Consider the following 21623-nt stretch of genomic DNA (forward strand, 5'->3'; position numbering starts at 1 on the left):
TAGATAGATAGAACGATAGATAGATAGAACGATAGATGGATGGATGGATGGATGGATAGATAGATAGATAGATAGATAGATAGATAGATAGATAGATAGATAGATAGATAGATAGATAGATAGATAGATAGATAGATAGATAGATAGATAGATAGATAGATAGATAGATAGATACATACAGAAAGATTGGGAAGAGTTATTACAACCTAGCAGATTTTAGATTACAAGGGCAAACTATTTCCTTTTTATAACACCCACAGATGAATTGTTCAGCACTAAACCAACAATGTGAGCTAACAGACTCAGTAGGGTTAGTTTTGATTTCATGTGTACCTTAATGTTAACCTGTCGTCTGCTTTGTCCAGGTGCAGATGGTGAGCAGCATCAGAGTGGGTCGCAATGTTAACTACAGAATCCTGGATATCGACTGGTGCACGTCTGATAAAGTGGTGCTGGCGTCAGATGACGGCTGTGTCAGAGTGCTGGAGATGGCCATGAAGTCCGCCAGTTACAGGATGGATGAGCAGGACCTGACAGGTCGGCGTCTGCTAGAGTTGTCACGATACTGGAATTTAATACCAATCAATACTGTAATTTTAAAGACATCCATTTCCCGTGAACATTTGAGCATGTACTTAAACAGCGCTGATTTGCCATTGTGTTCACAAGCTCAACAGAAATAACTGTGATTGGCCGTGAAGGTCATCAGTTCACCGAACTCACCGCTGTTTACTAAGTGTAATCACAGATACAGGGACACTGGAGCGTTTTAAAGCAGCGATTCATCAGTGCATCGCTCATATGTCAGCTTATAGGCAAACCAGCTGATAGACCTGACTTTGAAACGCTCCAGTGTCCCTGTATCTGTGGATTGGATGCCGTAAAGTAGACAATTTTTCAGAAATATTTGGAATGGGGTTTTAGAAGAGTTAGCCACCTCACCATTTCTGTGTGTGTGTGTCTGTTTCAGATCCAGTGTGGTGTCCGTATCTCCTCCTGCCGCGTGCTGCACTCACACTAAAGGCTTTCCTGCTGCTGCAGCCGTGGATGGACACTTTCACCATGGACATCACTCAAGTGTGCGTGACGGATTCATCACATTCCTATATGTTCACAGTCCTCTGCCTATGTCTTTGCTCACACTGTTGATAATATTTGTAGATTATTTAGTTTACCCCATTGGCAGGTTATTTAGCTTGTTTTATATGGAACAAAATCAATGCCAAAAGTATTGGAATAAAAAGCTTGTTGAATAGGACTCATTCATTCATTCATTTTCTTGTCGGCTTAGTCCCTTTGTTAATCTGGGGTCGCCACAGCGGAATGAACCGCCAACTTATAAAGCAAGTTTTTACGCAGAGGATGCCCTTCCGGCCGCAACCCATTTCTGGGAATCATCCACACACTCACTCATACACTACGGACAATTTAGCCTACCCAATTCTCCTGTACTGCATGTCTTTGGACTGTGGGGGAAACCGGAGCACCCTGGTGAAACCCACGTGAACGCAGGGAGAACATGCAAACTCCACACAGAAATGCCAACAGAGCCGAGGTTTGAACCAGCGACCTTCTTGCTGTGAGGCGACAGCACTACCTACTGCGCCACTGCCTCGCCGTCGAATAGGACTGACTGAAAAAAATAATACATTGAATTAACTGCGTGTGTTGTAGTGACCTGGGGCCTCATGTACGAAGACTTGCGTGGAAATCTTACTAAAACATTGCGTACGCACAAAGCTGTAAATGTGCGTACGCAGAAAAAAATTCAGATGTATGAAACACTGCGTACGCCGAATCTCACGCATATTCTTTTGTACATCTGAATGAACGTGAAACTGAGCGCAACATGCACGAGCACAAAACCCCGCCCTGCCTCCTCCCCCGTATGAATATGCTAATGACTATGCTAATGGAAAAACCCAACGAAAAAGCAACGGCAAAAGCAAGCAAAAAGAGAAACTTTGAACAGAATGTGAATTGGAGGTGCTGCTTTCGGAGGTAGACCGGAGAAAAGTGGTGTTATTTGCAAGTTTGTTCTCTGGAATTAACAACAAAAGAAAAAAATAGAGTGGGAGAGTTTAGCTGATGCGGTTAACACAGTTGGGTCTGAACATCGCACTGAGTGCATTAAAAAAAGAAATAGTGTGGTTTATATCTGTAAAATGTTGCAGGACGCTTAACAGTCTCAGTGGCACTACTCGTTAGACGTATGTGATCATAAATTGATACGTTCGAGCATGAACTCGACTCGAATCCAGCGTCTGATGAACGCTTTCTTGTTTTTTCCCCCGCTACATATCAGATTTTGCCAACTATTAATTACGAGAAAGACAAGTAGGAATCATCAATAAGTTCATATCAATAAGCATCATATTTTATTTGCACATTTATTGAATGGAAATGTTTCTGATTCACGAATGCAAATTCATCTTCAGATAGTGTCTTTATAGCAATGTGCGTGCAGTAGATCGCTCAGATTACATTGGGAAAACAGGCGACTGCTGCAAATTGTGCTTTAATGTTTAGCTGGTCAACTGTATGGTATGGAAACCTTATATACCTGCTGAACCCGTCTCATACAGCTGCCATTGCAAGGCTCAGACACTTTGTAGAGAGGAATTTAACACAACTGCCTCGAGGAGTCGCCAATGGAAATAAAACAGACACGCACAAAAAATGTGCGTACGCCTGCCAGAAAGCTGCCTTGAAGCTGCGCACATTCCCACATTCAGTTCATTGTTAGTAAATCCAAACGTGAGCGATTCTGAGCGTGAAACCTGGCGTACACAAAGTTTTTGTGCGTACGCAGCGTTGATACATGAGGCCCCTGAACTGCTTAATTTAGCTCCTGAAATTTCACAAAGCTGTTTATTTAAGCTGTGAATATTTCAAATCAAAGCACAATTTTGAATTCTGTGTTTCTATCTTTAGAGACTACAAAGAGAAAGATGAAATCAAGGGACTGATCCAGGAACAGCTCAACTCTCTCTCCAAGTACGTACATTCAATTCAAGTCAAGTGTATTTGTATAGCGCTTTACATAATTGTTGTTTCAAAGCAGCTTTACAAAAGGTGCACATAACTTAATAACTTTAACTGATTAACTAGTAACTAATCGCTTTTAACAGGTAAAGTTATTGTGCACTCACTGGCCACTTTATTAGGTACACCTGTCCAACTGCTCGTTATCGCAAATTTCTAATATGCCTAATCAAATTTCTTCATGGCAGCAACTCAATGCCTGGCATGTAGACATGATCAAGACGATCTGCTGAAATTCACACCGAGCATCAGAATGGGGAAGGAATGGGATTTAAGTGACTTTGAATGTGGCGTGGTTGTTGGTGCCAGACGGGCTGGTCTGAGTATTTCAGAAACTGCTGATCTACTGGGATTTTCACACACAACCATCTGTAGGGTTTACAGAAAATGGTCTGAAAAAGAGGAAATATCCAGTGAGCGGCAGTTCTGTTAGCGCAAATGCCTTGTTGATGCCAGAGAAGAATGGCCAGACTGGTTCCAGCAGATAGAAAGGCAAGAGTAACTCAAATAAGCACTCTATATAACTGAGGTCTGCAGAAGAGCATCTCTGAACACAACACGTCCAACCTTGAGGCGGATGGGCTACAGCAGCAGAAGAGCACACCGGGTGCCGCTCCTGTCAGCTTAGAACAGGAAACTGAGGCTACAATTCACACAGACTCACCAAAACTGGACAATAGAAGATTGGAGAAACGTTGCCTGCTCTGATGAGTCTCCATTTCTGCTGCCACATTTGGATGGTCGGGTCAGAATTTGGCATCAACAATATGGATGCATGGATCCATCCTGCCTTGTATCAAAGGTTCAGGCTGCTGGTGGTGGTGTAATGGTGTGGGGGAGATTATCTTTGCACACTTTGAGCCCATTAGCACTAATTGCGCATCGAGTCAACGCCACAGCCTACCTGAGGATTGTTGCTGACCATGTCCATCCCTTTATGAGCACAGTGTCTCCATCTTCTGATGGCTACTTCCAGCAGGATAACATACCATGTCATAAAGCGTGAATCATCTCAGACTGGTTTCTTGAACATGACAATGAGTTCACTGTACTCAAATGGCCTCCACAGTCAGCAGCTCTCAATCCAATAGAGCACTTTGGGATGTGGTGGAACGGGAGATTGGCATCATGGATGTGCAGCCGGCAAATCTGCAGCAACTGCGTGAGGTTATCATGTCAATATGGAGCAAAATCTCTGATAAATATTCCCAGTAGCTTGCTGAATCTCTGCCATTAAGGCAGTTCTGAAGGCAAAAGGGTTCCAACACGGTACTAGTAGGGTGTACCTAATAAAGTGGCCGGTGAGTGTATATCAGAATAGTTAACCCGCAGTTATTTAGTAAACAGGTGTACATATAGTAAATACATGTCCAGAAAAAAAGCATGGCATAGTTTATGTTATAATTCTGTAATGCAAGAAAGGCAGTTTCTTTCCGCCTGAAGCACCGCTAAATAAAAGCAGAACACAATTATTCTCAAACACACTCGCACTTTTACATGAAGAGCTTCTTAAAAGAGCACGCTGCCCTCTCTCATCTAATAATTTCATTCATTTTACATATGAGGAGCACATTTTTTCCCCTGAGCGTGCTGAAAAATATTTTCTTCCCACTTAGTGACATCAAAAGTGTCCTGCAGGATCCCAATCTGAGCCTGCTGCAGCGCTGCCTGCTTGTGTCTCGGTGAGTCTCAGTTTAGATCAGGATGCAAAACTGTCACACTGGCTCCTAAACTGTCTTAAAGGGGACATAATATGCAAAAATCCTTATTATAAATGATTTAAGCACAGTTGTGTAGAAAAATGTGTGAATATAGCCAGCCTGTAATGCTAAAAATTAAATTAATTGTGTCTTTTATAATCAGACTTGATAGAAACAGTCTGCAGAAACACTTTGATTGACATTTTCTCTTTGTACGTGTCATTAGAGGAGGAAAGCCCCGCCTATTATTGACCATCCCTCCCTCATTAGCATAAACAGACCTAAGTGAGAAGCAGCTGATTACTATTGGAGTTTCAGCCAATTTTGAATCTGACTCACAGGCATTTGTAGCTCCGCCCTCTTTAGAAAAATAGCACAATCTCATTTGAATTTAAAGCGACAGTCACCTGAAACGCCACAATTAGGATCAAAGCCTAAAAGGGGCAGGTTCAGTGAGATAGAAAACATCGTTTGTGTGGTATTTTGAGCTGAAACTTCACTACACACACTCTAGACATCAGAGACTTAATTATGTGACTTAATTACTTTAAAACAAGACTAACATCCTATGCTAATGAGGCAGAGATGGTCCCTAGAGGGCGGGGCTTTTACCCTCTGATGACACGTACAAAGGGAGAATGTCAATCAAAGTCTGTACAATCAAGTCTGATTATAAAATGAATAATGAATACGTGTTTATCATTAGAAGCTGGTTATAATAACACACTGTTCATGTTTAAACCTCTTATAAAAGATATTTTTTGCATAATAGGTCTTCTTTAATGTTAACCTATTTAATGTTGGTTTGACGGTCTTGTCTGCTGGATAAACTGAGGAACTCTTCTGTTGCTCCGGGGTTTCTCTCCTTCATTTATATTTTATCAGGCTGTTCGGTGATGAATCAGACCTTCAGTTCTGGACGGTGGCTTCTCATTACATCCAGGCGTTTGCTCAGAGCGCTCAGTCCAACGAATCCGTCCCAGAAGGCCAAGCGGCAGCCAGTCATCTGGACATCTGCCATGACATCCTCTGTGAAAGCTCCTTCTTCCAGGTTTGAGCTCAAAACACCTCATCTACTCGACTTTTAAACTGATGGGATTAATATTAACACTTTATTTTAAGGGATAGTTCATCCACAATTGACTCCCTTTTTACTCAGCCTCGTGTGGTTATCTGAGTTTCCATGAGTTTCTTTCTTCTGTTGAACGCTAAATAGGATATTTTAATTGTGTATGATTTCAACTAATAATTCAATAAGCACAATTGTTTTTTAATTCCATCACTAATAATAAAATAAACAAGACAAATAATCAACCAATCAAATTAAAGCGATAGTTCACCCAAAACTGAAAACTCTCAGTCATTTACTCACATTTGACTCGTTTCAGTTCTGTTGAACACAAAAGAAGATATTTTGAAGAATGTTGCTTGAAACCAGTAGCCATTAACTTTCATCGAAGAGACTACTATGGAAGTCAATGGTTACAGGTTTTCAGGATTCTTAAACTATTCTTCAAACTAAGTTAAATGTGAGTCAATGATTGAGAATAAAACAATCTATTTAAAATGGGTTAAAAGTATAATTTGCTGTTTATCCTGAGCTTCTGTTTTGTTTTATTGTAGACAAGTCATCTACCCGACTTTTAAACTGCAATTAATATTAACACTTTATTCAGAGGGATAGTAAAATGTAAATCATTTTTCATAATGAGCCATGGACTTATTTACTTTAAAGGGACATTTATTCATTCATTTTCTTGTCAGCTTAGTCCCTTTATTAATCCGGGGTCGCCACAGCAGAATGAACCGCCAACTTATCCAGCAAGTTTTTACGCAACGGATGCCCTTCCAGCCGCAACCCATCTCTGGGAAACTTTAAAGGGACAGTTCACCCAAAAATCAAAATGAACTCACTATTTATTAAGCCTCATGTGGATATTTGAGGTTACATGAGTTTCTTTCTTCTGTTGAAAACTAAATAAGATATTTTGAAGAATGCTGGAAACCTATAACCATTGGTTTCCATAGAAGGGATAACAAATAACAATGGAAGTCAACGGTTACAGGTTTTCAGCATTCTTCTAAATATCTTCCTTTTGTGTTCAACGGAACTCATAAAGGTTTGAAACAAGTAAAATGACAGTAAACGTTAAAGTAAAACTAATGCTTTATTTTAATTGGTTGATCGTTATTTTTTTATTTCCTTTATTATTGGCAATAAAATTAAAAATCGGAAACAACAATTGCGCTTACTAAATTATTTATTGAAATCATATACGAATTAAAATTGCTTTTTTTTCCTGAGCTTGTTATAATTTTTATTGTATTTTATTATTTATATTTTTATTATTTATATTCATCAAATTTTAAACTGATGCTTTTAAATTAATATCAGCACATTATTAATTTACTATTGGGTCAATTTGTTTATTATATATCATATTATGTTATATTATATTATATTATAAATTATTATGTTATGTTATATTTAATTAATTGTATTGTTATTTATAATATAAATATAAAATATAAATATATAAATATTGTTATTTATAATATATATATATATATATATATATATATATATATATATATATATAATTTATTTTAAATAAAATATTATATATTTTTTTATTATATATATTTTTTTTATTATTACTCAAAATATATGTTATACTCTAAATTTTCATATATGAACCGAATACTTTTATTACTTTTTGCTTTTTTACACATCTGTATCTATGTCTTGATATAATGATGCCTGGACATACACAGATCACATGCATTATTTTACAGACAACATACTATAATGCTTAATAATCAATAATTCACTCTTTTTCTGCCGACTGAACAAAACTAAAATTGGTCACTGTTTGGATTCCATTAAAAAATAAAATAAAAAATGCATCAGTGTATCTTAGGATCGGAAAATTATTACAGAAGCTCCAAAAACACCGAAACATTGTGCCAAGAAGATTCCTTTGAGAAAGTCAGCAGGAGTTTATATTCAGAGCGAAGTAAAGTTAAACTGATGAATGTATGACACTGTTCATCTGGGGAGGGAAAACCTGGAATATTAACACATCCATATTCAGCAGGACTGCAGGGCTTTCATTAAATTAGACACTTACTCTCTCTAAATAGAGAAAAAAAAACTACCATGAGATCTGAATCCTTGAATTTGTTCAGTTTCCACCGAAAATTAAAAAATGTCATTATACAGAGCTAGTATGCATTACTGAGGGGAGGAAAAAGTACTTCTGCTAGTCCTGTGCAAGACATTTGTATCTGATCATTCATAAAAATCCTTGTAAAAATCGACACAAGAAATAGATCATTATAAAAGTGTTCACTAGGGATGCTCCGATCAATCGGCTAAAGATCAGTATCCATAATCACATGTAATGACTCTATCGGTACTCGCCAATCTGGCTGATCTCATGAACTGATCGCAGGGGTTTGTTTATGAGTTTACAAGCAGAGGAAGACGCACGTGCGCTCGCGTATATAATACATAGCCTACAGTAGCCACAACACGTGAGGAGGTGAATGATGCGTGGGGCGTCAGATATTTTCTGTAAAGCTGCTTCTGGCTATTATATGTCCACACTAAATGGTTGGGATTATTTGCAGCATCCTTCCTTTATTTTCCTCGGTAAGGCAAGATCTCCACTTAAGTATCATACTTAAAGGGAAAATGTGCTTGAATAAAGCTTGAAGCATCAGAATCGGTACTCTGTATCGGCCGATCATCATCACAAGAAATTGGTACTCGGCTGCAAAAACTCTGATCAGAGCCTCCCTAATGTTCACACTTTATTCTAATTTACAATCCACACTATTAACAAACCATTAATTAAGACTTTTAGCTCAATAAACTACTAATAAGCTGCTTATTAATATTAGGGTAGTAGTTGGGTTTAAGTATCGGTAGGATTAGGAATATATAAATCATACTTTATAATTGCTAATAAACAGTTCATATCGTAATAGACAGGTAATAAGCCAGTAGTGAATAATGTGAATTGTTAATTGAACTAAAGTGTTACTATGAATATACCTGACATAAGTCAAAATGAAGGAAAGACTACAAAGCACCTTTAACTATTAGAACAATGAATCCAGATTTTGTTTGGTGGCTGTATAAATGCTTTCTGAAAGTAACGCTCTGGCACCATCTAGCTGTCAGAAAAAAAAACTATTACAGCTGTAATGTCTTTCTAAATGTGTGATTTACTAATGAAAGTAAAGAATAATAAATGTAGTTCACTCTTAAGCTCGAGTAAATGTACGAAATTGCATCAGTAATAGTCAATAATATGCAAACTAATGATCCATTTTTAAAGGGGTAGTTCACACAAAAATGAAAATTTCCTGTTAATTTACTCTAAAGTGCCATTTTTTTCTGATTTCCTTCAGTGTTCAGCTGTAAGCAGCCTGTCCTCCACCTCAAGAGTTCTTAATGTCAGTCCTGGGCAGGCCCGGATTGGCTAATCGGGAGGACTGGGAGAATTCCCGATGGGCTGGTCCGTTTTTTGGCCGCGAGGGCCGGTGTTTCTAGCTGCTTGCACTCTCAGCAGTCACACTTTTTTTCATTTATTTGACCATGGTCTCACTCTTTTTATTAATTATTTTGCCGCAGCTCCTCGCTTTTTATTTATATTCTCGCAGCCCCGTGAGCAAAATGCAGCCCGCAGGTTAATGATGACGTAACTATCATTCTACCCCAAACAGCGGCACCTTAGTGAATATAAGAATTCAAATAATTATTATTAATGAATAATACACCTGCCCAATGAAAATCAGATGATTCCCTACATTAATAAATCTGACATGAATTGATCAGAAATCTAGAAAGGGGAGAAAAAGATTAAGCCATTGAGTGCCATTGTGGTCCAGTTTGCGTTACAACACTGCAGCACCCGAGTTCGATCCTTACCCATCTAATTTATTTTTATTTTTTTCATTTTTATTGTTAAGACATATAATACTGTTTGGGTTGTTGAACATTTCAACTTCTAAAGCAGCTGTTTTCTTGAAAAAGACGTGATAGTGTCATATTAGAAACTGAATGGAAATGACGTTACCTTAATAAAGTCAGTCGTGAACTGAGGTGGGCCGGTCTAAGGCTTAAACTCCAGGGCTGAAAAGGAGTCCCACTCCGGCCCTGGTCCTGGAGGTCCGGTGTCCTGCCAGGCACGTGCACACATAGGACTCAACCTGTGCAGTGCACATGCCCTTTTTAATCTTGGATATAAAGTGCCCTTCCAAAATGATCAAAAGTGCCCCCGCGAAACGACACACCCTCCGTCCCGCCCTTCAGTAGGCGCGCGACAACAACACTCTTGAGTATGCGCGCTCAAACCACCCCCCTCCCCCCGCTTTACAGTATGCGTGCAACAACACAGCTGATCAGTACGCGCTATCAAGCTCTTACTAGGCTTTCTAGAAACATCCCCTTGCAGGTGTATTGAGGCAAGTTGGAACTATAATCTGCAGGACACCGACCCTCCAGGACTGAGTTTGAGAAGCCCCGCTCTACCTGATTGTTCTGCATCTGTTTTCTCCCTGTTTAAATGTAGAGACGGCTCTGACAGCTGACCTCAATTGTTTGCTGTCTATCACGGTCTGTGATCGATTTGTCTCAGAGAGGATCAGGATAGGAAAAGAGCCTGGCTAGACCAACAGCACATATCACTGATTAAAGTCCACATGAACTGGAAGCTGCGACTGTTTTTGCTTGTTTGTTTGTTTGTTGTTTTTGTATTGTGATGCAGTTCTTAGAGAAACTGAATATTAAATGTGAAAACAGTGGGCGTGGCTTGTTTTGTTTTTTACTGCGAGCTGATTGGATGTAATAAAGTAGGCGTTTCATTCAGAAAGATTAGGAAAAGGGTTTGGGGAGAGTTATTACAACCTGACTCCTAACCTAACAGCCATGTTTTGTGTCTGTGCTTTAGGGCTTTCAGCTGGAGCGTGTTCGTCTGCAGGAAGTGAAGCGGTCCAGCTATGAACACACCAAAAAGTGTGCAGACCAGCTCCTCCTGCTGGGACAGGTTAGAAACTGCACACTTGTGTTGAATTATTATGAGCATACAGTTACTGAGATTTTCCACTACATCCCTATACATATGTATATGCCTTTTTTTATACACTAAATTTTTTCAGTAAAATAAAAAAATAAACAATTCTCCTACAAAGTAAATTTTTCAACATCAACACCCTAAATGTAGTCTCCACACTGCATAAAAATGCTTTTCTTAATTTGATTTTTTTTATCTTGCTTCTAGTCCAAATGTTAAAAGAATCTTAAATCAAGAAGCATTTTCTAGACGAGCAAAAAATAAAGCAAAATAATAAATAATCTAAATAATCTTGTCAAAATGAAAAACAAGATTATTTTGCTTACCACGATGGCAGATTATTTAGCTTGTTTTATGGAAATACTCACTTCATTTTGGCTTATTATTTCTGAAAACAAGACAATATTGTTTTGTTTGTCTAGAAAACCCAGTGATGGGTTGGGGCTGGATGGGCATCCGCCGCGTAAAACATATGCTGGATAGGTTGGTGGTTCATTCCACTGTGGCGACCCTAGATTAATAAAGGGACTAAGCCAAAAAGAAACTGAATGAATAAATAAATAAATGAATGAAAATGCTGCTTGATTTAAGAATTTGTAGACATTTGAATCATAAACAAGACAAACCCTAAGAAAAGCTTTTATTTTTTGCTGTGCAATGTTGCAAATTGTTAATTCTTCTCAGTTTTTCTCAGTGGCTTTGGTGCATTTCCCACAACACTATTTACATTTGCACATCAGTTAATGCATTTCTCAAAACAATTAGTCATTTTTGCACATCATAGTAGCAGTTTCTCATTCCTGTTATACAATAACTTGCCTAATTACCCTAAGCTGCCTAGTTAACCTAATTAACCTAGTGAAGCCTTTAAATGCCACTTTAGCCTGAATATAAGTATCTTGAAGAATATTTAGTCATATATTATTTACTGTCATCATGGCAAAGATAAAATAAATCAGTTATTAGAAATGAGTTACTAAAACTATTATGATTAGAAATTTGTTGAGAAAATCTTCTCTCCGTTAAAGAGAAATTGTGGAAAATATACAGAAGGACTAAATAATTCTGACTTCAACTGCATGTCTGAAATCAGAACAAACCTTTGTTTTGCGTGTTTTCCTCATCAGACCGACCGTGCGGTGCAGTTGCTTTTGGAGACGAGCGCTGACAACTCCAGCTATTACTGTGACTCTCTGAAAGCCTGTCTGGTGACCACCATCACCTCCTCCGGCCCGTCCCAGAGCACCATTAAACTGGTGGCCACGAACATGATCGCCAATGGAAAGCTGGCAGGTAGTCATCAATCTTGTTTTAATCCTGTATGACTTCCTTTTTATCTGTGTAGTCCAAGCTTGTTTTTTCTATCTATATGTAAAAAAATTGTAAGTCATGTCAACAAATGTTTTTATGTTAATTTAACTTAATTCCATAACTTAATCGGGTTTCAGCTACATTTTTGTCACTAAACTCAGATATATTAAATATTTTTGGTTGACTGATTTAAGTTGAAATGACTAGAAATATTTAGTTAAGCTGTGTACACTGTAAAACCCAACAGTCAACTTTATCCATTAAAATGAGTGTAGTTAACTTAAAATTGACTGAAAGTTAATTCTACTCCGTGTTAAAGGTAATGAGTTAATTAAATACCTCATTACTTCAACCTAAATGGAGTACGTTCACAGTACTCATAGTTTTTTAAATCAAATGGTTTGAGTTGCTTTAACTTATTGGGTTTTACAGTACTCAGTTGGTTTAAGTTATCTTCATTTATTTGGTTTTACTGTGCTCATATCGCTTCATGTACTAAAATGGATCAAGTTCACAGTACTCATTAGGTTTACTCAAAGGTTTGTTGCAATCGGTTTCCCTTAAATAGTTTGAGTTACCTTAACTTTTTGGTTTTTACAGTGTATAGTGACAAAAATGTAGATTAAACCGGATTAACTAATGCAATTAAGATAAAGTAACATAAAAAGCCTTATAATAGGTTTGTGACAGGAGAAATACAGTATTTTTTATTTGTCTTATTTATTTCTTATATTTATTGTATGTCTTATTTATATGTCTTATTAAAAAAAGATTTTGGAAACACAATGCTGCCTGAGTTTAACCACTTAGGCTGTGTAATTTTGCTGCCAGGGCAAATGTCAGAAAAATAAGAAAATAAATATCAATTGTGAAAAATTTACACTCACTGGCCACTTTATTAGCTACACCTGTCCAACTGCTCATTAACGCACATTTTTAATCTGCCAATCACATGGCAGCAACTCAATGCATTTAGGCATGAGGACATGGTCAAGTCGACCTGCTGCAGTTCAAAGCGAGCATCAGAATCGGGAAGAAAGAGAATTTAAGTGACTTTAAACGTGGCATAGTTGTTGGTGTCAGACATCCTGGTCTGAGTATTTCAGAAACTCCTAATCTACTGGGATTTTCACGCACAACCATCTCTAGGGTTTACAGAGAATGGTCTGAAAATGAGGAAATATCCAGTGAGCGGCAGTTCTGTGGGCACAAATGCCTTGTTTATGTCAGAGGAGAATGGCCAGACTGGTTCCAGCTGATAGAAAGGCAACAGTAACTCAAATAAGCACTCGTTACAACCGGGATATGCAGAAGAGCATCTCTGAACACACAACACGGCCAACCTTGAGGCGGATGGGCTACAGCAGCAGAAGACCACACCGGGTGTTACTCCTGACAGCTAAGAACAGGAAACTGAGGCGACAATTCACACAGGCTCACCAAAACTGGACAATAGAAGATTGGAGAAACGTTGCCTGCTGTGATGAGTCTCCATTTCTGCTGACACATTTTGATGGTCGGGTCAGAATTTGGCATCAACAACATGAACGCATGGATCCATCCTGCCTTGTATCAGCAGTTCAGGCTGGTGATGGTGGTGTAATGGTGTGGAGGACATTTTCTTGGCACACTTTGGGTCCATTAGTACCAATTGAGCATTGTGTCAACGCCACAGCCTACCTGAGTATTGTTGCTGACCATGTCCATCCCTTTATGACCACAGTGTACTCATCTTCTGATGGCTACTTCCAGCAGGATAACACCATGTCATTAAGCGTGAATCATCTCAGACTGGTTTCTTGAACATGACAATGAGTACACTGTACTCAAATGGCCTCCACAGTCAGCAGATCTCAATCCAATAGAGCACCTTTGGGATGTGGTGGAACGGGAGATTGGCATCATGGATGTGCAGCCGACAAATCTGCAGCAACTGTGTGATGCTATCATGTCAATATGGAGTAAAATCTCTGAGGAATATTTCCAGTAGCTTGTTGAATCTCTGCCACGAAGGGTTAAAGCAGTTCAGAAGGCAAAAGGGGTCCAACCCGGTACTGGTAAGGTATACCTAATAAAGTGGCCGGTGAGTGTATATATGCATGTATGTAAAGCTGTAGTACTCCACAGATTAAAACCAATACCTGTTATTCAGCTCAACTTTAATGAAATGGGCTTTATTCCTCAGAAATGCTGTGGACCGTGTTTGATTCGCTGGTGATTCTCTGTGTGTTATAGAGGGTGTACAGTTGCTCTGTCTGATTGACAAAGCAGCAGATGCATGTCGCTATCTGCAGACGTATGGAGAATGGACCCGCGCCGCCTGGCTGGCCAAGGTTCGTCCAGCACGTGCACACACACACACACACACACTCTCTCTCTCACTCTTTCATGCACAAACTCTCTCACATAAATACACACACTTTTACACAATAACACACTCGATACACAGCACAACATAAGTCATGGAAGGCACAAACACACACACACACAGTAACAGAGCTTCTGTACCTGTGTGTGTGTGTTGAGTTCAGCCATAGTCTCATAGTTCTCTTCAGCAGCAGCAGAACCAAGAGGGGCCTGAAAACACACACACACACACACACACACACACACACTTGCATCATACAGTTATTCCCAGAATGAATCACAGTTCTGACTTTCATTTTCAAACCGTCTGCTAGTTATTTTATTTTCAAGATCTGAGGTGAACTACTGTATCTGCTGCTGCTTTCAGTAGTACGGCAATAAATGTCACAAAAAATGGTGTTTAAACTGACATTGGAAGCATTTGACATTGAATAAAGCACATAATCAGTACCTGAGGTGATCATTGTCATAGTAGTGTACGCTGTTGTTCTGCCGCGATGTCGCAGAAATAGAAAGCATTTCTAAAATAGACATTTCTCATGTCGCCATCAGAAAATGGTTAAGACAAAAGATCCTTTTAACACGGAAAAGATTTGCGCTTATTGCATGTCGCGGTGCCGTGACGCATGTTATTAAGAGCCACTGTAACAATAGAAAACTAAGGCTGGGTGTACTGCATTAAATTACATTTTCCCGCCATATTCATTGGAGCTTCTGCGCTAGCCTGCTAATCCTGACGGGCGTGTAAACGGCTTTTCGTCTCGTTTTACGCTTGAGCAACTAAATAAACGCTGAATTCTATTTATTGTATTTTAATTACATTACAGCATCGATGCTGTAAAAGGAACCGTACAGTATGAAATAGAATAAGTCACATTAACCATTTACCTGAAGTTTATCAGTATGGGAAGAAACATAAGCTCTGCATATACCCTATTATTTGTATCTTTAGATAAATAACAATACTTGAGTATCGATAATGTATCATAGCCAGAATGTTTTTTCTGACATTTTGTTTGCTGAAAATCTCTCTCTCTCTCTGTGTGTGTGTGTGTCAGGTGCGTCTGAATGCAGCGGAGGGTTCAGATGTGCTGAAGCGCTGGGCAGAGCATCTGTGTTCTCCTCAGGTCAATCAGAAGTCAAAGGCCATGCTGGTGCTGCTCTCACTGGGCTGCTTTCAGAAAGTGGGCGAGATGCTCCACAGGTTACTTTCATTTATTTTATGTCAAAATTCCTGTTACTGTAAAACACACTGTACATTGGCATTTGTATGTGTGATGAAGATCACGACGCTCGGACGTGTCTTTGATTCTCCTGACAGCATGAGATATTTCGACCGCGCCGCGCTCTTTATCGAAGCCTGTCTGAAATATGGAGTGATGGAGACCAACGATGACATTAATATCCTTTTCATGCACCTTTCAGGATTTTAAACACAGGGATCTTTTAAAATTAAATAGTTTTTTTATATTGATATTTATGATATTTTTCTAATATTAAAATATATATTTTTTTTCTAATGTTAAAATATTTTCAGTAGCCTAAACGGGAGTTTTACACAACTTACACTACCTGAAAAAAGTCTTGTCTTGGATCCCAGTACAAAGAGCAACAAATAATATCTTCAAGTGGCAGAAGGTGGATTTTTCTGATGAATCATCTGCTGATCTGCATCCCAATCATCATAAATACTGCTGAAAACCTACTGGAACAGTCAAGTTTGGTGAAAGAGAATTCATGGTTTGGGGTTACATTCAGTATGGGGGCGTGTGTGAGATCTGCAGAGTGGATGATCAACATCAACAGCCTGAGGTATCAACACATTTGTGCTGACCATTACATTACAAACCACAGGAGAGGGACAATTCTCCAGCAGGATAGCGCTCCTTCTCATACTTCAGCCTCCACATCAAAGCTCCTGAAAGCAGAGAAGATCAAGCTGCTCCATGATTGGCCAGCCCAGTCACCAGACATGAACATTATTGAGCATGCCTGGGGTAAGATGAAGGAGAAGGCATTGAAGATGACCCAAAGAGTCTTGATGAACTCTGGGAGTCCTGCAGGAACGCTTTCTTCTTCATTCCAGATGACTTTATTAATCAGTGATTTGAGTCATGTCAGAGATGTATGGATGCAGTCCTCCAAGCTCATGATGGAGTCAGACACAATATTCATTCTGTCTCCACTGCAGCAGGACTTTATATTCTATACTGGACATCATTTCTGTTCAGTGATGAGACTTTAGTCTAAGCAAAGTCAGACCTTACTGTCCTAATGAAATCATTCAAAATCAAGCCTTGATTGTATTTATTTTAGTACAATAAGTGTAATCTAGAGGCCTTTGCCTTTCATATAAGCCACTTCTGATACCAAATGATCTACTAGAAGTCAAGTTATTATTTGCTGTTCCTAAAACTTGGATAGGCGACAAGACTTTTGTCAGGTAGTCACTGGACTGACTCAGTTTCAATTTCCTGGGACTAAATAAGAGAAATAATGCAAGAGAAATAAACATGAATTGAACTGAATTGATTTAAGGTGGTCTACATTTATGCATAAATACATGGAGAACTTTCAAACAAATGTTATTGTAAGGATGTAAGGAAGTTTAATAAACCTTATTGGTAAATAGAGTTAATAAATGAGTTATTTAATAAATAGAGAGGATTGTTTGTTGTACTAACTGGTTAGCTTTACATAGACAAATGAATATTATGACCTGCTTGAAAGCATTTAAGACCTACAACACCATATTTCAGTGAATGTAAGACTTTTTAAGGCCTAAAATTGACCCCGCATACACCCTGTAGTGAGTGACCGTTTAATTTCATACCTTGTTATATCAGTCTTCCTTGACCACAGCGTCTCCACATAAGCTGGTCGGAGCCGCGTTTGTGGACTACGCCAAGCTGCTTCGCTCCATCGGACTGAAACAGGGCGCTGTTCACTGGGCGTCCCGAGCCGGAGAGGCTGGAAAGCAGCTTTTGGAGGATCTTTCCCAAACTGAGGGAACGGGCACTGAATCCAGCCCAGCCGACGACACGGACAACAGTCTGGTGAATATTGAATGACCTGTCCAGAAAGAAAGAGAGGTTGAGAGAAGGATTCCAAAAATAAATAAAAAGATGCACAGTATCTCCAAAACTTACCCTTAAGCATGTAATCCAGCAACACACTTCAACTCAAAGAGTATTTGTCTGGTTATTATTTGTCTGGTTTTCATAGTAGTCTAAGATTGTGAGATGTGTTGTGTCTGAAAACATTCCTCAAAAACAACCCAGTGGATACTAAACCCGTTCAACCAAATGCATTGTCATGATGAATTATGATGTGACCAAAATAATTGTAATTGATTAGAAGGTGTTCAACACTACTAGAGACTATGAAGCATGTGAATCAAGGAATCGAGTTTGAGACCACTGGCTTATTCACTACCAAACTCTCATAACAGTACTTTATTGCTATACATTTGTTCTTGTCCCTAGTTACTGCTGTTGTACGTCTCATAATCTACACCTTTCCCAGAAGTTTAATTATCCTCAAAAGTGATCCTCCCTACATTGATGCACTTTTTTAGTGTAGTACAGACAAATCAGGTGTGTAATCCTCAGCATTAATCAATATCATTCTGCATACACTTCCATTTACATTTTACAGTTTTATTATAGTAAAATCTAGTGTTGTCACGATACTGGAATATAATACTGTATATAATATAATGACTGTGATTGGCTGTGAAGGTCATCAGTTCTCTGAACTCACCGCTGTTTACTGAGTGTAATCACAGATACAGGGACACTGGAACATTTTAAAACCACAATTCATTAGTGGATCGCTTGTATGTCAGCTTATTGACAGACCAGCTGATGGACGTGACTTTGAAACGCTCCAGTGTCCCCGTATCTGTGTTTACACACAGTAAACAGCGGTGAGTTTGGTGAACTGATGACCTTCCCAGCCAATCACAGTCATTTCTGTTGAGCATGTGAACACAATAGCAAATTAGCAGTGTTTAAGAATTTTCTCAACAGAGCCCAAATGTTCGCGGGAAATGAAAACTTCTGAAATATAGGTATCGGTTGGTACTGAATTCCAGTATAATGACAACCCTACACTGTAAAAAAAAAATTAATTAAATAGCGGCATTAAAATACAGAAATTTACTGTAAAATTATAGAAATTTACCAGAAATGTATATTTGATTAAATTTCTGTAATTTAATGTGTTTTTTTACTATATATTTCTGTGATTTAACGGTCATTTTTTATGTTTTTTTTTTTTCTGGCATCTCAGCTGGCGGAAATAAAACGTAAAATTATGGATTTTTTTTTACAGTGTAGTAAAATCCTTTTACTTAAGCAAAATATCATTTATTTTGAGGTAGTGGTGAAGTATCATCCAGGCAAATTCATTAAAGGTTTCACTGTGCGGTATCATGATGGCGGTTTTATAGCTGAGCTTGCTAAAATATGAAAATGGCTGCAATTTGTTGGATATCAAATTCTGTTTCTCTCAGACAACAACAAGAGAATATTCATAAATCATCCTCTGCTCCTCGTGATATAATTCCTCGTGATATAACGTGAGAAATCAATGATGACTATGGTCTGTTAGCTGTGTTTAAAGATTCCTGTAATATAAAAATGTGAATTTTCCTCATGTTTGCCTCCAATTTTGTGGCTGAATTGCACTTGTTCATGCAGTTGTTGTGATATAAACACACACACACACACACATTTTGGGTTGATTTTTTTAAAGTTTTGATTGTAAGATGCCATTTTTTATTTCCATGTTGCTTTACATCTCTAGAAAGTTGTATTTGCACATTGTCCTGTTATATTTAGATGTGATTATCCATATATTTGATATTTTGTGATGTTATCTTTGTGTCTGTGCAAGTCTCTTGCATGACCGGTTGATTTCTGCTTGTTTGAATGCTCCGGCTTGTGATTTGTCATGAAATTATCATTTAAACGTCGTTCCTATTTAAACGTGTAACGGGTGTTCATGCTCAATGTGTTCTTATATATGTATATAGGTGAAATAATAAATATAGCCTGTACCGGTCATTGTGATGTCATCTATTCGTAGTTTGTTGTTGCTTCTATATACATATAAATCAGTTAGCTGCATTCATTGACTTCCATAGTAGGAAAAGACAATACTATGCAAGTCAATGGTTACAGGTTTGCAACATTGAAGAATCAGAAAGGAGTGATGATGAGTCAGGGAGGAAATAAAATAATTCTCGACCATCAGAATTAGGTCATAGACATCACATAATCTATCATTTTTGATTTGTAGAATTGTCTTATGTAGAAAATCTTGGCATGTAATCACATCTACTACTCTGATTTACAGTGGGTACAGAAAGTATTCAGACCCCCTTACATTTTTCACCCTTCGTTATATTGCAGCCATTTGCTAAATCATTTATTCATGACTGTTCTTGAATGTCCCAGCCAGAGCCCTGACTTAAACCTAATTGAGCAATCCAATATTAATAAAGGGACTAAGCCGAAACGAAAATGAATGAATGAGATTTACTGCCACCTAGTGGTGGAATAAAAGCAAACCTTCAGAAAGAGCATGTACAAAACGGATCATTACATAATCTTAAATTGCTTAGTGGGTTTATCTTACAATTATGAAAAAATACAATGGACAAAAGAGCAATATATGTGCATCTTTAAATGTGGAGTGTTTTCTGTAAAATAATAATATTTTTCATCAGTTTACTCCAGTGTTCAATCTTTGGAATTTAAGGAGGCAAAGTTCTGTATCAAAATATGCAGCTGAGCTGATGTTCTTAAATTTAATTATATAAAAATATTATTTATTATTATCAACGTTAATTATTATCATGGTGGCGTAGTGGGTAGCACGATCGCCTCACAGCAAGAAGGTCGCTGGTTCGAGCCCCAGCTGAGTCAGTTGGTGTTTCTTTGTGGAGTTTGCATGTTCTCCCCGTGTTGGTGTGGGTTTTCTCCGGGTGCTCCGGTTTCCCCCACAGTCCAAAGGCCTGGTGATTTGGGTAGGTTAAATTGGCTGTGGTGTATGAGTGTGAGAATGAGTGTGTATGGATGTTTCCCAGTGATGGGTTGCAGCTGGAAGTACAACTGCTTAAAATATGCTGAATAAGTTGGTGAATGAATGAATGGTATTATTTTTAGTATATATTTTTTTAAAGTTGCAGTTATTAAAGTGATATAATATTTATAATTATTAGGTCATTCATTAATTTTTTAATGAAAAAACTTTTTGCATTTGTATTTTTTTTTCTGAAGGTCATATTTGAACGATTATTTTGTAGAGTATTATTATTAGTTTTTTAATACAGTTTTGTGTCTTTTGTCTTATATTTATTTTTCCATAATGCAAAGTTCTGCTGCAGAATATATAGTTCACCTTCTCCAAACACAAAAGACCCTGACACCATGAAACAAATCAAACACAAACGTTTACTACAAGCAATTAATATAATCCAAAGTGTGTACATTTATTGTGCCCTGTTTATCAAGTTAACTATGCAGACAACTAAAGATTTTTTCCCCTTCAGAAAGTGGAGTCCTTGTGGATTCTGCAAAAGCATAATAAATTGAGGATGTCTATTTTATAATGTGTCCTGTCTGTTTCTTAATTCATTAATTCATTTTCTTCTTGGCTTAGTGCCTTGATTAATCTGGGGTGGGCTACACTTATCCAGCAAGTGTTTTATGTAGATGCCCTTCCAGCTGCAACCCATCTCTGGGAAACATCCATACACACTCATCCACAATCACACACTACAGACAATGTGTTTGGACTGCATGTAAAACCGGAGGACCTGGAGGAAACCCACTCCAACACGGGAAGAACATGCAAACTCCACACAGAAATGCCAACTGATCCAGCCGGGACTCAAACCAACATACTTCTTGCTGTGAGGCGATTGTGCCACGGCGCCACCATGCTGCCCTGTCTGTTTCTTGTCAGAATTGATTTAAATATTGTCTTTGTTGTTATTATTATTAATATTCTATGCGTTTAAATTAACACTCTTGCATGTATGTACTTTGAAGCAAGCATTACAGTTTTGACACTACTGTAAATTACACTGTATTAAGTGATCCTGCAT

At 38.2% G+C, this 21623-nt stretch overlaps 2 protein-coding genes across 5 annotated transcripts in view; one reads left to right on the forward strand and one right to left on the reverse strand.

Moving 5' to 3' along the window:
- wdr11 (WD repeat domain 11) overlaps positions 1-19573 on the forward strand; it is a 96258-nt gene extending 76685 nt beyond the window's left edge. The window contains exons 19-30 of one of the 4 annotated variants that reach the window (XR_012388567.1): positions 366-537; positions 971-1079; positions 2935-2997; positions 4662-4727; positions 5631-5796; positions 10706-10801; positions 11956-12121; positions 14375-14472; positions 15565-15710; positions 15828-15907; positions 17378-18283; positions 18399-19573. Coding sequence is in view for 1 of the 4 variants with exons in the window: in NM_001423963.1 (NP_001410892.1) it covers positions 366-537; positions 971-1079; positions 2935-2997; positions 4662-4727; positions 5631-5796; positions 10706-10801; positions 11956-12121; positions 14375-14472; positions 15565-15710; positions 15828-15907; positions 17378-17577 (1362 nt within the window). In the remaining 3 variants the exon portion in view is untranslated. Of the gene's footprint in view, positions 1-365; positions 538-970; positions 1080-2934; positions 2998-4661; positions 4728-5630; positions 5797-10705; positions 10802-11955; positions 12122-14374; positions 14473-15564; positions 15711-15827; positions 15908-17377; positions 18284-18398 lie in introns of those variants that run through there. The other 3 variants (XR_012388568.1, XR_012388569.1, NM_001423963.1) reach the window with 3 other exon arrangements.
- The window catches only part of fbxo9 (F-box protein 9), an 884197-nt gene that overhangs the window by 375181 nt on the left and 487393 nt on the right, over positions 1-21623 (reverse strand). The gene's annotated exons all lie outside the window — the stretch shown is intronic.

Source organism: Danio rerio, chromosome 13, assembly GCF_049306965.1.
Source record: "Danio rerio strain Tuebingen ecotype United States chromosome 13, GRCz12tu, whole genome shotgun sequence".
Taxonomy (NCBI): domain Eukaryota; kingdom Metazoa; phylum Chordata; class Actinopteri; order Cypriniformes; family Danionidae; genus Danio; species Danio rerio.